Source organism: Equus caballus, chromosome 7 (assembly GCF_041296265.1).
Source record: "Equus caballus isolate H_3958 breed thoroughbred chromosome 7, TB-T2T, whole genome shotgun sequence".
In the NCBI taxonomy this organism is placed as follows: Eukaryota; Metazoa; Chordata; class Mammalia; order Perissodactyla; family Equidae; genus Equus; species Equus caballus.
In genome coordinates, this window is record NC_091690.1 from 90,127,561 (window position 1) to 90,140,275 (window position 12,715).

The following is a 12,715-nucleotide window of genomic DNA, read 5'->3' on the forward strand; positions in this document are numbered from 1 at the left end:
ACAGGCTGGTGTGAGGGAGCTGGTCACCAAGCCGGTGAGCGAGTCCAGTCGTCAGCCTTCATCTACAGATTGTCCCATTCATCTGTTCCTTTATATGTATTGTTTTTTGGTGAACGGATATGTTCTAGTGGTATTTCTAAAGCTGAGGATTTGCTGTACTCTTTTTTTTTTTTTGAGGAAGATTAGCTCTGAGCTAACTACTGCCAATCCTCCTCTTTTTACTGAGGGAGACTGGCCCTAAGCTAACATCCATGCCCGTTCTTCCTCTAGTTTATATGTGGGACGCCTACCACAGCATGGCTTTCCCAAGCGGTGCCATGTCTGCACCCGGGATCTGAACCAGCAAACCCCGGGCTGCTGAGAAGCGGAACGTGCAAACAACTGCTGCACCACCGGGCCGGCCCCTGTACTCTTGGGGTGTCTCGAGGATCAGCTGTTCTATTTTGCATTTATAGTCTGCCCCTTGAGGACTTTGTGGTGGCTTGTGCATTTAAGCTTGTAAATATGGCAAAGTTACCAAGCGAACCCAGACCTTCTGAGAAGAGCGTAGTCAGTCAGTGCAGGCTTTTGAGTAGGTGAGTTGCTGGGTGTAAGTTTGCCCTTCTCACAGTTGTGACCTTTGTTTAGGGGGGTGATATTGCTTAAAGTCTGCTCTTGGCCAGGAGGCTGTCTGCTCCGTGAGGGAAGGACCACACCGTCTTGACACCACTGTTTCCCCTTGCCCTTCTCCTAGAGCAGGGCCTGCAAGGGAGTAAATACTCAGTCATTATTTTTCAAAGGAATGAATGAGGCTACCAAGTTCTAGTTAGTGTCTGGGTGAAATTCTCCAGCAAAAGTCCACAGTGCCACTCCTCTCTTTGGCTCAAGAGGCAGCCATGTGTTTGGGGTCCAGAAGTCAGGGTTTTCATGTTAAAGTTGGCATCTGAGTTTATATCCTTCTCTGTAGGTAAAGCTAAAGTTTTCTGCAAAAAAAAAAAAAAATTGTTCTTCTTAATGAAACTATTTAAGATCTTAGGGTTTCCCGTGTAACTTAGTAGAGGAAACTTTGACTAGAAAGCTTTTTGGACAGAAAGCCCTAATTCTGATAGGGTCAAAATGAATTCCAGCTGCAAGGAACCCATTCATAGAAAGGCTGTACTACCGTCCTATAATTTAGCAAGTCTCAGAGTGTCACAACTCCAAAAGGATCTTTCACTTCCAGAAGATGCTAGTGATGGCTAATATTCTGCCATTTTGGAATTGAATGAAGAAAGAGCCTTTTTACACCTCTGACTATGTAAAGTTCCAGACCCTCGACATGTCAGCCCGTCTACTCCTCATTAACACTATGGGAGAGTTGTCAGCATTCCTATCTATGTTACAGATGACGAGCTTGCAGCTCGCAGCAGTTAATCATTTTCCTAGTGTCTTTGGGTCATCTGCAAGGGAACCAGAATCTAGTGTCGAGTCCAAAGTCCGTATTCTTGCAACAGATACTGTTACATGGCAATTGTGTTGGAAACAAGTGCTACTGGGAGAGGGAACATGGGAAGCCTGTAGCTGTCCCTTCTGCCTTGGTGTGGATGAGTTAATCAGCATCTTTTCAGGAGACAGGCTACTGAAAGGCAGACACGACCTCAGGTGAGGGAAAAGGCCTGAGTCTGGAGAGCTGGGTGTGAGAGGAAAGCCAGAGCAGGAAAGGGGAGGCGGCCCAGATGACCTCATCTCATTCTCTGCTTTGCCGGGGGCAACCCCAGAGCCAGCTTGGGCATGGCGTGGCCTGAGAACTGTTGCCAGGGATGTTAATGTCCAAAATGACCACACAGTAACAAAAACTGCCAGGTATCGGGCACTTACTAATCACCACACATATGTCCTCTCATGTAGTGACAGCCACCACCCTGTGTAGGGGGGTGTTAAAATATAGGCCCATTTTACAGATCCAGCCACTGAGGCAAGTTGCTGAAGATCATAATTGAGTAAATGGCAGAATCAGGATTTGAACCTAGATTTGTCTGACCCCCAAAGCCTGAGTTGTGTCTTCTAAATACCACCCCATGGCCCTATTCATTACTGTTTACCATTTGTGTCCAGCTCCTTGCTTGGAGGCCTCCACTTGGAGCAGTCCCTTTTGGGGCTGCCAGGAGGTTAGGGAGCGTTACCTAAAGTTGTAGCAGGAGAAATGACCTTCGGAATGTCTCCACACTGAGTGAACGCACAGAGGCGTCCGTTGGGCCTCTCTGACAATGCAGATCCCAGCAGTTTCCCCTTGTAGTGACTGCCATCTCTAACACGGATGCTCTGCGGAGCTCAGCTGTAAGGGTTGATGATGGGAGACTCCAGAGGAAGGACTGACTTCTACAACTTTTCGCTACAACTCCCAGGTTCCTCTCTCGTTTCAAAAGAAAGATTCAGAAGTCAGAAAATAATAGGAAAATGAAATATTCTAGGCATTTGGAAGCAGGGTAGAAAAAGATAGTTACTAGAGGAATTTGAGATTCTTCTTTCAATTTTTTTTCTCCTCTAGTTTTTTTGTTTCCATATGGACTTACCCATTTGCTGTAACAGCCGAGAGCCTGCTCTAAACTTTTTTAAAGAGAATTCTTGAGAACATCTTGGAAAGCTGAAGTTATAAATACTATCGAAGATAAGGTGGCTAACAGTGCCAAATTCAAGGAGGGAGCTGGGCAAGGCATTAAAGCAGCAAGAGAAACAGACTGGCAGAGACACTCAAGTCTCATCCAGCCCCTGAGCCCCACATTCTTAAGCTTTCTGTTTCAAAGCCACCAAGAGAGCCAAGGCTGACCGGCTGGAAGGCACTTGAAGGGCCGAAGCTGGAACACAGGGTATGGAGCCCCTTGTGCTACTGGACAAAGATGGCTTTAAGCATCAGCCAAGTAAGCAGCACCCCATGGGGCTTACAAGGGAAGATGCTCCCAAATATTTCCCCATGTAGGAGAATTTGAAGGGCCACCATAAATTTCCTTCATTTTGGGGGTCCCCTTCTAAAATTAAAACTTGCAGTCACGCACCACATGGGGGTGTTTTGGTTGATGACAGACCCCATATATGATGGTGGTCCCGTTAGATTAGTACCACGTGGCCTAGGTGTGTGGTAGGCTGTACCATCTAGGTTTGCGTAAGTACCCTCTGACGTTCGCACAACGACGAAATTGCTCAACGATCATTTCTCAGAACATATCAGAACGTTATTAAGTGACACGTGACTGGGTAGCGTCCTGGCCCCGCCAGCCCTGTCCTGTGGTGTTGTACATCTCCAGGACCACGCTGTGGCGCACGAGCCATGTGATCATACGAAGATGTGGGGCCCCAACACTGCCATAGGTGGACAAAAAATGAAGCTGGGCAAAGCACACATCAGGTTGTGGCCCCTAGAAATGCAGAGGAAAGAGACAGACAACACTGACGAGACAGGCGTTTTAGAAGAGTGTTTCTCCAAAGTTCATTTTGTGTTTTGGTTTGGTTTCATGGTTGGATGTCTTTTTTTTTTTCCTCCTCTATTTTTATTTTTGGAAAGGGGCGGAGGAAGGAGTGTCAGAAGAGCACAGAGGCCTGTTAGATGTGAAGCAGACATTCCTAGTACATGTGACCACAGATGCTGATATTCCCTGCCCCTCCCTCCCTGTGTCTGTGTGGATCCCGGAAGTCATTGGAACCCCACCTTGAGGACACTGCGGAGCCATCTCTGACACAAAATAGTGCGTCCTCGAGCTTTCGCCTTGGAACCTCTTGGCCTGGCTGCTGTTGCCATGGCAACGGGCGCCCTGACAAGGCATCCCTGAGAACCTGAAGGACCCCTGCCTTCCCTCCGCCCCCTACCTCCACGTCAGCTCCTGAACGTGGCCCCGTGTGGCCCAGCCTTTGCTCCTGCTCATTGCTCTTCTTCTTTGCTCGCTGGCCTCCAGGCCTTTCGACTTTCTTTTGGTTCCCAGAATGTGGTATGCTGCATCCTGCACGGACGCTTTCAAGCCTTAGGTTCACTAGGCTTGGTGTGTTTTCCTCCCCGCACTTGGTGCCCAGCTAACTCCTTAGGTCTCGGCTCAAATTCCCCCTCCATCCCTCAGTCAGCAAACATTCCTGTGTACGTACAGTGGGCTCCATGCTCTTCTGGGTGCTTGGGGGCTACGTCACTGGATAGTGGACAGAACAGACCAAAAGGCCTGTCTCTGTGGACCTAAGTGCTGTCTCTTCCTTAAACTTGATGCCCGCCCCCTCAGCCTAGATCAGGTCTTCTAGTATGTGACAGACGTCATCATGTACTTATTTATGCATTATTTTCCCTTACAGTAGCCTGTAGATTCTACGAGATCAGAGATTACTCACGGCTGTGTATCCAGTACCAGTACGTTCATTGCCTGACACCCAATAGGTGCTCAGTAAATATGGGTGAAGGGATGGATAAATGAATGGATGAATGATTATTTTTGTTGGCAAGTAGCAATATCAGGTGTTAGGGTCACACCCTTCCAGAAAGAAGTTGCTTGAGCTGATGGATGAGACTCACGAAGGAGCTACACTGCGCTTTTAAAATTACCAGAACTTGCCAGTTCTTCCTCAGTCTTGTCTGCGGTCCTGTCTCCCATTGCCGAGGCCTTAGGCATTTCATGATTTTAAGCAAATGGCTGTGACCATACCTGACTTTAATGCAGCAGTTGTTTACCTTCCCTCCTGGTTTCCTCTCCCAGGATGGAGATCTCCAAGGGGCCTGGAGAGGAATTCTTAACTCCTAAAAACTAGCACACCATTTACCCAGTGTGCCCGGAGCCCCATCTTCCCCTGGGCTGCGGGAGCACCCATAGAGATGGGCTTCGTTTGCGTTAGTCATTTTCGTGCGCTTTGCACTCAGCTACACTGGTAGTCAGAGAAAAATAATGCCATGACAACTGCCACAACAGATGGTATTTGATCAGTCTCTAAGCTACGGAGGAGACGCAGAGCAGTGCTTCCGAGCTTCGCATATCTTACGTTATCATGACACCCAGTCCAGCCTCAATCATGATTGAAATGTGAAGTTCTCCTTTTGCCTCGTAGCCCTCCCTTCCCTTTCCGGTTGTTTGGCATTTGCTTTGATTTCCCTCGCTCTCGGGCTGTCCAGGGTGGAGATACGCTTCTGGGTGTGGGAGACAAAGGCTACATACAACATACATAACTAGTCCATGGAAGTTGCCCTGCAAGTCTGAAGTTCAGTTGAGAAACTGTTCAGCTTTGGGGTGGAGATCTCTGCGGAGACTGGGAGAAAGGCTTTATTGCACCTTTGTTGGGCATGTGGGGACCGCACAGGGTGGAGGCCACATACGGCCCCAAACAAATGAAGCCTGGGGAAGTGCATATCGGTCTCAGTCTGTCCTCTTACTCCGCCCCCTCCTTCATCCAGCACTTTTCCTGCTCCCAGGATCTCCAAGCCTCCTTGTGGTGCCTCTTCTGGGCTTCTCACCTCCATCACAGCTAAGACTTGCAAACTCCAGGAACTTGATCCCAGAGCTCTTGGACCTGTTTCTATGGCAACAACTACATCAGCCTTCTCCCCTAGTGGCACTCCCACCCCATCAGCAACACTGGAATGTGAGACTTTGCACAGACTTTTTCAGCTAATTTTGGAAAGTAGTTTATATTGGCTGTTATGTGTTAATGAATAACTTCGGTCATATTTACATACTTTGCTAGTTAAGAGTCTTTTCCAACGCTCTGCCTCCCAACTTTAACTGGATCCTCATCTTGCACTACGATTCTGGATCACACATGAGCCATGAGCCTCGTTAAAGAGGCACAAGGGGCATGGGGACACCCTTGTGCTGTAAGGCATGCTGGCGTCCTGCCACCAGCTGTTCCCCTCGTGGGATGCGGTGGGAGTTTGCAGTTTCAACAGTGTGTGAGGATGGATTGTTTACCTGTGTAGTATTTGGAAGAAAACCTTAAGGTGAATTTTAATCACAAGGGAGCCTGGATCAAAGCACCATTCTCCCCTTCTGATCTCCTTCCAAGAGAAGCCGGGAGGTTGGAATCCACGTCTGACCCCGTTCTGCTTCCCAGCCCTGCTCTCTTCCTGGGGTGCAGATGAAAAGAGCGTGGGTCTCTGCCGCCTTGTCAGGAGTGATTTTTAGCCTTAATGGAACATTATTAAAGAGTGGATTTGAAACTTGAGGAATGTTTTTTGAACTCCTTCTGTGAGCGGAGAATTTGTAGTAAAGGGAGAAAATTCAAGGGGCTCGATGGGCTCCTGAGTCGTCTTAAATGATAAGCCATGTTCTTCGTTTCAGCATTTTCTGGGAGTGTCATCCAGATGTTGCTCCCTGTTTTGTCTCCTCTTGAGGAGAAAGCATTCTTAGTGCCCTTAGGCCTCCTGTCTCCATCTAATGAAGGGAGATCCTAATGCTCCTCTCGTTTCTGTGCCGCGATTCTCCCTGAAATGGGTGGGAATCAGGGACTGTGTGTAGAATGGCTCTGTGGCCCCTGAAGAGGAGGATTATGTAGATGTGGGCTCCCGGACAGGGAGGTCTTGGGACTGACACCGTCAAAAGAATTGAGTACGGTGCCTGGCACAGAGCAGACATCCACACAGTTAGGTTCATTCAATAAATAATTAAAGGAATCATGGAACTCAGGTTTCTCAACCTTGGCACTGTTGACGTCTTGGATAATTCTCTGTTGTGGGGACTGTCCTGTGTGTTGTAGGATGTTTAGCAGCATCCTTGGCCTCTACCCCCTAGAAACCAGTAGCAGTGCCCTCACCCCCGGGGTGTGACAACTAAAATGTTGCCAGAGATTGCCAGATGTCCCCTGGATGGCAAAATCCTTGCCCCTTCTCTCCTGCCCTCTCTTGCCCAGTGGAGAACTACTGATCTAAATTAAGAAATCAGTTGAAAGAATGCTAGGGCTTTAAAAAATCAACAGGAGGAAGAACTATTCTCAGTAACCTATATATAATTATTCATTCCTTTAATAGAATTTAACGTTAAAAGAAAGCCCAGTAGATGGCTGAATTGAAATGTACCAAGGCTAGCCTTGCAAGAAGAAATTACTATGTTCTTTAAATGATGCTCTGTGCATTGAATGCTCCATGAATGTGACAAGTAAATGTACTGTATGCTCCTTGGGAGGAAATTTCTGTAGAATTACAATATTGTGTAGGGCGGTGCTTTTCTTGAATATGTTGGTGGGTGTCTTTTTATTCCATGTCATACCATTGCACTACTGTTGAAAAAACTTACCCTACCTATGTCAGCCCACCCACGTGACACTTGCCAGGATAAATATCAAGTGTGCTATTTTTTATTTTGTGTTAACAGATTCAGGGGTGGTCAGTTTTTTTCTCATTTCCTCTGGGGACTTAATTGCCAAAGCCTCGCTTATCAGCCATGTGCACGATATTATATTAAAGAAGTCGGGTAGGATTATAGAAAGAGACAAGGGGTAGAAGAGGAATTTTATAATTTTATTATAATTTGAATACTGGTGCCTCTTTGTTGGGGCAACAGATCCTTCTGAGTGGTTTTGGTATATGACACTATGTACAATAGAAAGAGGGACGCATAGTTATTTTCTCAAAAGCAGGTTTTGTGATAGGGTGAAATAGCATTTCAAGATATAACTTTTATTGCACTTACATATAGAAGCAGGTTGCTCCAACACACCTTCCACAAGGCCCTCCCAGCCATTCTCTTCCTCCTTCCCCCTCCCCCCGCCAAGATGGTCGCACCTGGTTGTCACTGTCAGTCATCCTGGGACTGGAAAGAAGAAAAGAGAGTTAAGACCAATCTCATTTTTCCTCCTTCTTTATAGGGAATCATTTTCTGCGATGGTGGCAGGCATAACCCATAGCATCAGCATTTATTTGGTTTGCAGGAAATTGCATTCTGCTCTTTTTCCTAGAGATGAAAAAATGCCTCCCAGATGAGAACCCTTGAAGGTGGGCTGGAGGCTGAGAAAGAGACGGGAACCTAGGCTAAAAAATGCAAGGATGAAGTAACCTTAAGCTCAGGGTTGAGTGGATTCTTCTAAAATGGGTGCAGTTTGGGGCCGGCCCTGTGGCCGAGTAGTTGGATTCATGCTCCACTTTGCTGGCCCAGGGTTTTGCAGGTTCGAGTCCTGGGTGCGGACATGGCACGGCTCATCGGGCCATGCTGAGGTGGCGTCTCACATGCCATGGCTGGAAGGACCCAAAACTAAAAAATGCACAACTATGTACTGGGGGACTTTGGGGAGAAAAAAGGAAAAATAAAATCTTTTAAAAAAATAAATAAAATAATAAAATAAAATAAAATGAGTGCTGTTTTGTTCCGGCATCCCCAAACTTAATTTAAAGCCTTTGGAAGATGCAAAAACTGAGAGTAGAGATGAAACGCAGGATGGCTGGGGAGGGTGGACATGAACTTCAAGACTTCGAGCCAGACTGCTCAAATTAGAGCTCTTAAATTGTAGATGCTTCACTCTCTTTGGCTATGAAGGAGCCATCAGGAGCTTGCTCGGGGAAGGGGAGGGAGAATGGTCCCGTGGACACTGTGAAAGATGGTGTTTCATTGGTTCAGAATCAACCCCATAGGTTAAGCACTGGTTTGAGTTCGAAAGAATGTCAACCGAGCCTGGGAAGTCAGGAAGAAGGTGGTTGTGCAGGTGAGGGGATCTCTATCATGAAATGCAAATTGTGTGAAAGTCAAAGATCCCTGTGCCAGGTCAAAAGGAGTTTCTTTTATTTAGAGTCACCATTGACATAATCAAGCCAGAACATTTTCCTGTAGCCCAAAGAATAATTAGCCCTGACATCAGAAGTCAAATGAGACCTTCGGGAATGACCTAATTGTTCTTCTGTGAGAGCTGGACATTGGTTGGCCCTTGGCCGTGTTATCAGCCCTGCAAACCTGGGAGTCTCCTGGACTCTGGTGGTGAGTCCTTTCTTGCCACAGAAAACAGAAAGGACAGAGGGCATCCGTGAGGTCACAGCCCTCTCTGGGCATCTGCAATGCCTGCCATCCTGAGAATTTTTGAGCGAACACTACCCAGATGCCAGCTGAAACTCCCATTCACTGTCTCTCCATTTGACTACCTGCCTCCTTGGTGGCTGGAAATTTCTCCTAGCTGCTAGTAGATGGGCGGGTCTACTAACCTCGTCCCCCACCCCCATTTTTCTAGCAACTGCTCAAGTTTTCAGGATTGCACTGATGACGGTGATCAGCATATGGAGTCCAATTCCCCCCTGGTTATTTTTGGCAGCCATGAGCCATCCAAGGCTGCAACTTTTCGTGCTGTGTGGTTGGGATATTAGATAACCTTTTCCTGTGCAAGTACAGACAAAGGCAAGTCCTGACGTGCATCATCCATCCATTCGTCCGTCCGTTGTTTATTTCCTCCAGTTTTTCCTCATTAAGAACCTTAGCGAATGCTCATGAACCCTCTCTCTGACATAGCCCTTTGTTCCTAATAACAAATGACTCTGGAGGAGGCTGAACATTTATTGAGTGTATATTGTTGTGTTTTTTTTTTCCCCTAGATTGAAAACATAGATGCCTGCTTGAATTTCCTGGCAGCTAAGGGCATAAACATCCAAGGGCTGTCTGCAGAAGGTGAGTCCGAGTGCCTGTCGGGAGGCAGCCTTTCCATCAGCGGAAATGCCCACCTGTTGCTTATTGATGACGTTGATACAGCGAAGCTGAGGGGTGCTGGTGGCTCTGCTGGTTTTGTTTTCCTTCTGGTTTTGAGGCAGCGCGATGCTTGTCTAGGCTTGAGGATGTCAACTTTTTGACAACTTACAGAATCACTCCAAGATTGCAGATTTAACCATGCCGGTCGTGTCTGCGAGACAGCGAGAGAGGAGTGGAGACAGGGCTGCTTCTCTGAAGGGCTTGCTCAAACAATGCCAGTTTGATTCACCTGACGAGCGGTTCAGTTAATTATCAAGCTGGGCCTTATCTCTGGGAGGGAGAACACTTAACCACAGAACATATTTAAACTGTACAGTTCCCAGGGAAAAATGCCCAATCCTTATCTCTTCCTTTTATTAGAAGAAGCAGCACTTTTCCCAGCTCAAAAAAAAAAAAAACCCACGTTATTTATTAATGAGATGCTCCATTTTGACATCCTGATTAGTTTTTAATTAACTCCAATTTGGTGGCTAATTAGCACATCAGTGTTTCCTGGTGGTTCACTGTTCAGTTAGGTATTGGTCTGGAGTAAGGCTGGTGCGAATTCTCAGCCTCCTCGGGCAAAGTCTCGCCCTGGAAACGTCCGCGCTCTCCCTTGTTTGTAAATACAAGCAGCTGCCAGCTCAAAAGCTGCCATGGGCCCCGGCGTTCTCCCAAACTCATTAGGCTGCACCTGCCTCCGGTTTTCCCAGAACAGGTAAAGCAGTTTGGGCTTCAGATGACACCACCTTTCCCTCACAAGGCTGCTTTTTGAAAAGATGCCTGTTAGCATGGACTCCGGTGGTCCGGGTGGGGAGGCAGGGAGCAGGGTGGAAGGAAGCGGCCCAGCGGAGCAGGTGAGTTTGCAGACGTGATCCCTTTGGGCCTGGGGCCTGCCTTCACTCTGCTCTGTGGGGAGAACTTGGTCTTTCTGAACTGTAATCTCTTCAGGTATTGGGGGTGCGTCGCCACTGTTGGTGCCTCATGGGGGTGTCATGTCTCTGAATGGGGCTGTTGAGATTTCCCGAGTGCAAACTATCCCAGTTCAGGCACAGGCACACCGCTTCCAGAGGGCTCTAATGCACCGTCAGGTGGGCAGCCCTAATGCAGGCACACTGCTTCCAGAGTGCTCTAATGCACCATCAGGTGGGCAGCCTAATGCAGGCACACCGCTTCCAGAGGGCTCTAATGCACCGTCAGGTGGGCAGCCTAATGCAGGCACACTGCTTCCAGAGAGCTCTAATGCACCATCAGGTGGGCAGCCTAATGCAGGCACACTGCTTCCAGAGGGCTCTAATGCACCGTCAGGTGGGCAGCCTAATGCAGGCACACTGCTTCCAGAGGGCTCTAATGCACCATCAGGTGGGCAGCCTAATGCAGGCACACTGCTTCCAGAGGGCTCTAATGCACCGTCAGGTGGGCAGCCTAATGCAGGCACACTGCTTCCAGAGGGCTCTAATGCACTGTCAGGTGGGCAGCCTAATGCAGATAAACAAGTCCCCACTGTGTTTCTAAGGCTTTTGTCTGCATCAGCTCCAGCTCTCACAACTGAAGTTGTAATTTATAATTGGCTGAGTTTACAGATGAAGAAACTTTGGCTTAAAGAGGTTGTGAGTGACATCCCAAGGCCTGTAGCTAGTGAGTGGCAGAGCCAGGGTCTGAACCCAGGTCAGTATGATTTCAGAGCTCACGGTCATGGTGTCCTTGGGAAAGCAGATCGATAAGATTTAGGCATGCCACGTACAGGAGAAAGAAGTCGGAAAAGATTTAGAACTCTCTTTGTTAGCTGGAATGTCTCAGAAGAGGTTGTGTGGCCCATGGAGGCACATCATGCAAAGAGGCAGCCCTCGTCAGTGTTGGGCTGTGTCCCTTGTGAGTCTGAGTATAGAAGAGCATCCTGTAACCAGTGTGTTAGGTATCAGTCACTGGGGTACAGTAACAGCCCCATCTTTCCTGCTGAGTCGAGACTCACTTGATGATATCTTGGCCACAATAATACAGAACTCTTTAGTCCTCTTCAGTTATTAGAACAGTTTTATTCAATACTTATGACTCAGTCTTATTCATTTTTAAACTTCAATTTCAGGCTCTACTCAAAAGCTCATTTCCCCCTGGCCCCAGTGCAAGTGGCTTTGGAAGGTTGGTGGGGGCTGGGGGCGTGATGGCTTGACTTCCTTTCCCTTCCCTCCTTCCTGTGCCCGAGCCTCCAGAATCGGGGCAGCAGAGAGGAAACAGGATTCTGCCGAGGCAAAGTTGCTGTCCTCCTCTTGGTAGCCGTAATTGCCACTGTCCCCGGGTGGGAGTGTCCTGCTGACCAGGGACTCGCTCCCATGGCCTTGCTGGTCTTTTGTGAGATTTGACCAGCTCCTCCAGCTCGCTCTCAGCTGGTCACATTCAAAGCCCATCCCCCTGATTCAGGTTCTTTGTCCCCACACTAAGGTGGCCAGGTGGTCCTGATAAGGCTGTGGACCTCATTCTCATCATCCCTCCACTATCCCCCATAGAACCAGCAAGAAGGTGTGGGCTTCATCTTCCACCTGTGGCAGGTAGAATGGGCCTCCTGCCACCTGGAAGTCCCCCACCATATCCCTCTCCAGCTCTTTCTCCTCCCTACCCCCGACTTAGGGGGCCAAGGAGCATATCTGCTAAGCAGATGTCCACCTGGGGACTAGGATGCCAGCACCCCCACTTGACGTGATTCTCTTAGAACCTCCTCTTCTTTGACTTAAAGGGGTGCAAGGCCCCCACCTTCTAGCTCCTTGGAGAGGGGAGGAAATAGCCTGTCTCTGTGGTCATCAAGCGTGATCACTCTCCCCCACGCTCAGTGACCTTCTCTCATCTAGATCTTCTTACCTAGATTTTTTTGGGGCAATGGGGGATGACGATGGTGGTGTTTGGTGGCAAGACTGATTCTGGACTAATGCAGTCTTGTGGGCACGTGACTGGCCCTAGTTGTTTTGTCCACAACTTGAACTTTTAAAGCAAGGGTCCTTAGAGCCTTTTGTCCTCAGATGGGCCTTATTCACAATTTAAGGGATACGGGAAATATCTCAACTGACATACTGTTAAATTATAGGAATAGAAACCATTTATTGGGAACC

At 48.1% G+C, this 12,715-nt stretch overlaps 1 protein-coding gene across 19 annotated transcripts in view; it reads left to right on the forward strand.

Moving 5' to 3' along the window:
• The window catches only part of NAV2 (neuron navigator 2), a 706,422-nt gene that overhangs the window by 470,765 nt on the left and 222,942 nt on the right, over nt 1-12,715 (forward strand). For 15 of the 19 annotated variants that reach the window (XR_011441179.1, XM_070274944.1, XM_070274945.1 and 12 more), the window contains one exon: nt 9,485-9,557. Coding sequence is in view for 14 of the 19 variants with exons in the window: in XM_070274944.1 (XP_070131045.1) it covers nt 9,485-9,557 (73 nt within the window). In the remaining 5 variants the exon portion in view is untranslated. Of the gene's footprint in view, nt 1-9,484; nt 9,558-10,239; nt 10,472-12,715 lie in introns of those variants that run through there. The other 4 variants (XM_070274952.1, XM_070274954.1, XM_070274951.1 and 1 more) reach the window with 3 other exon arrangements.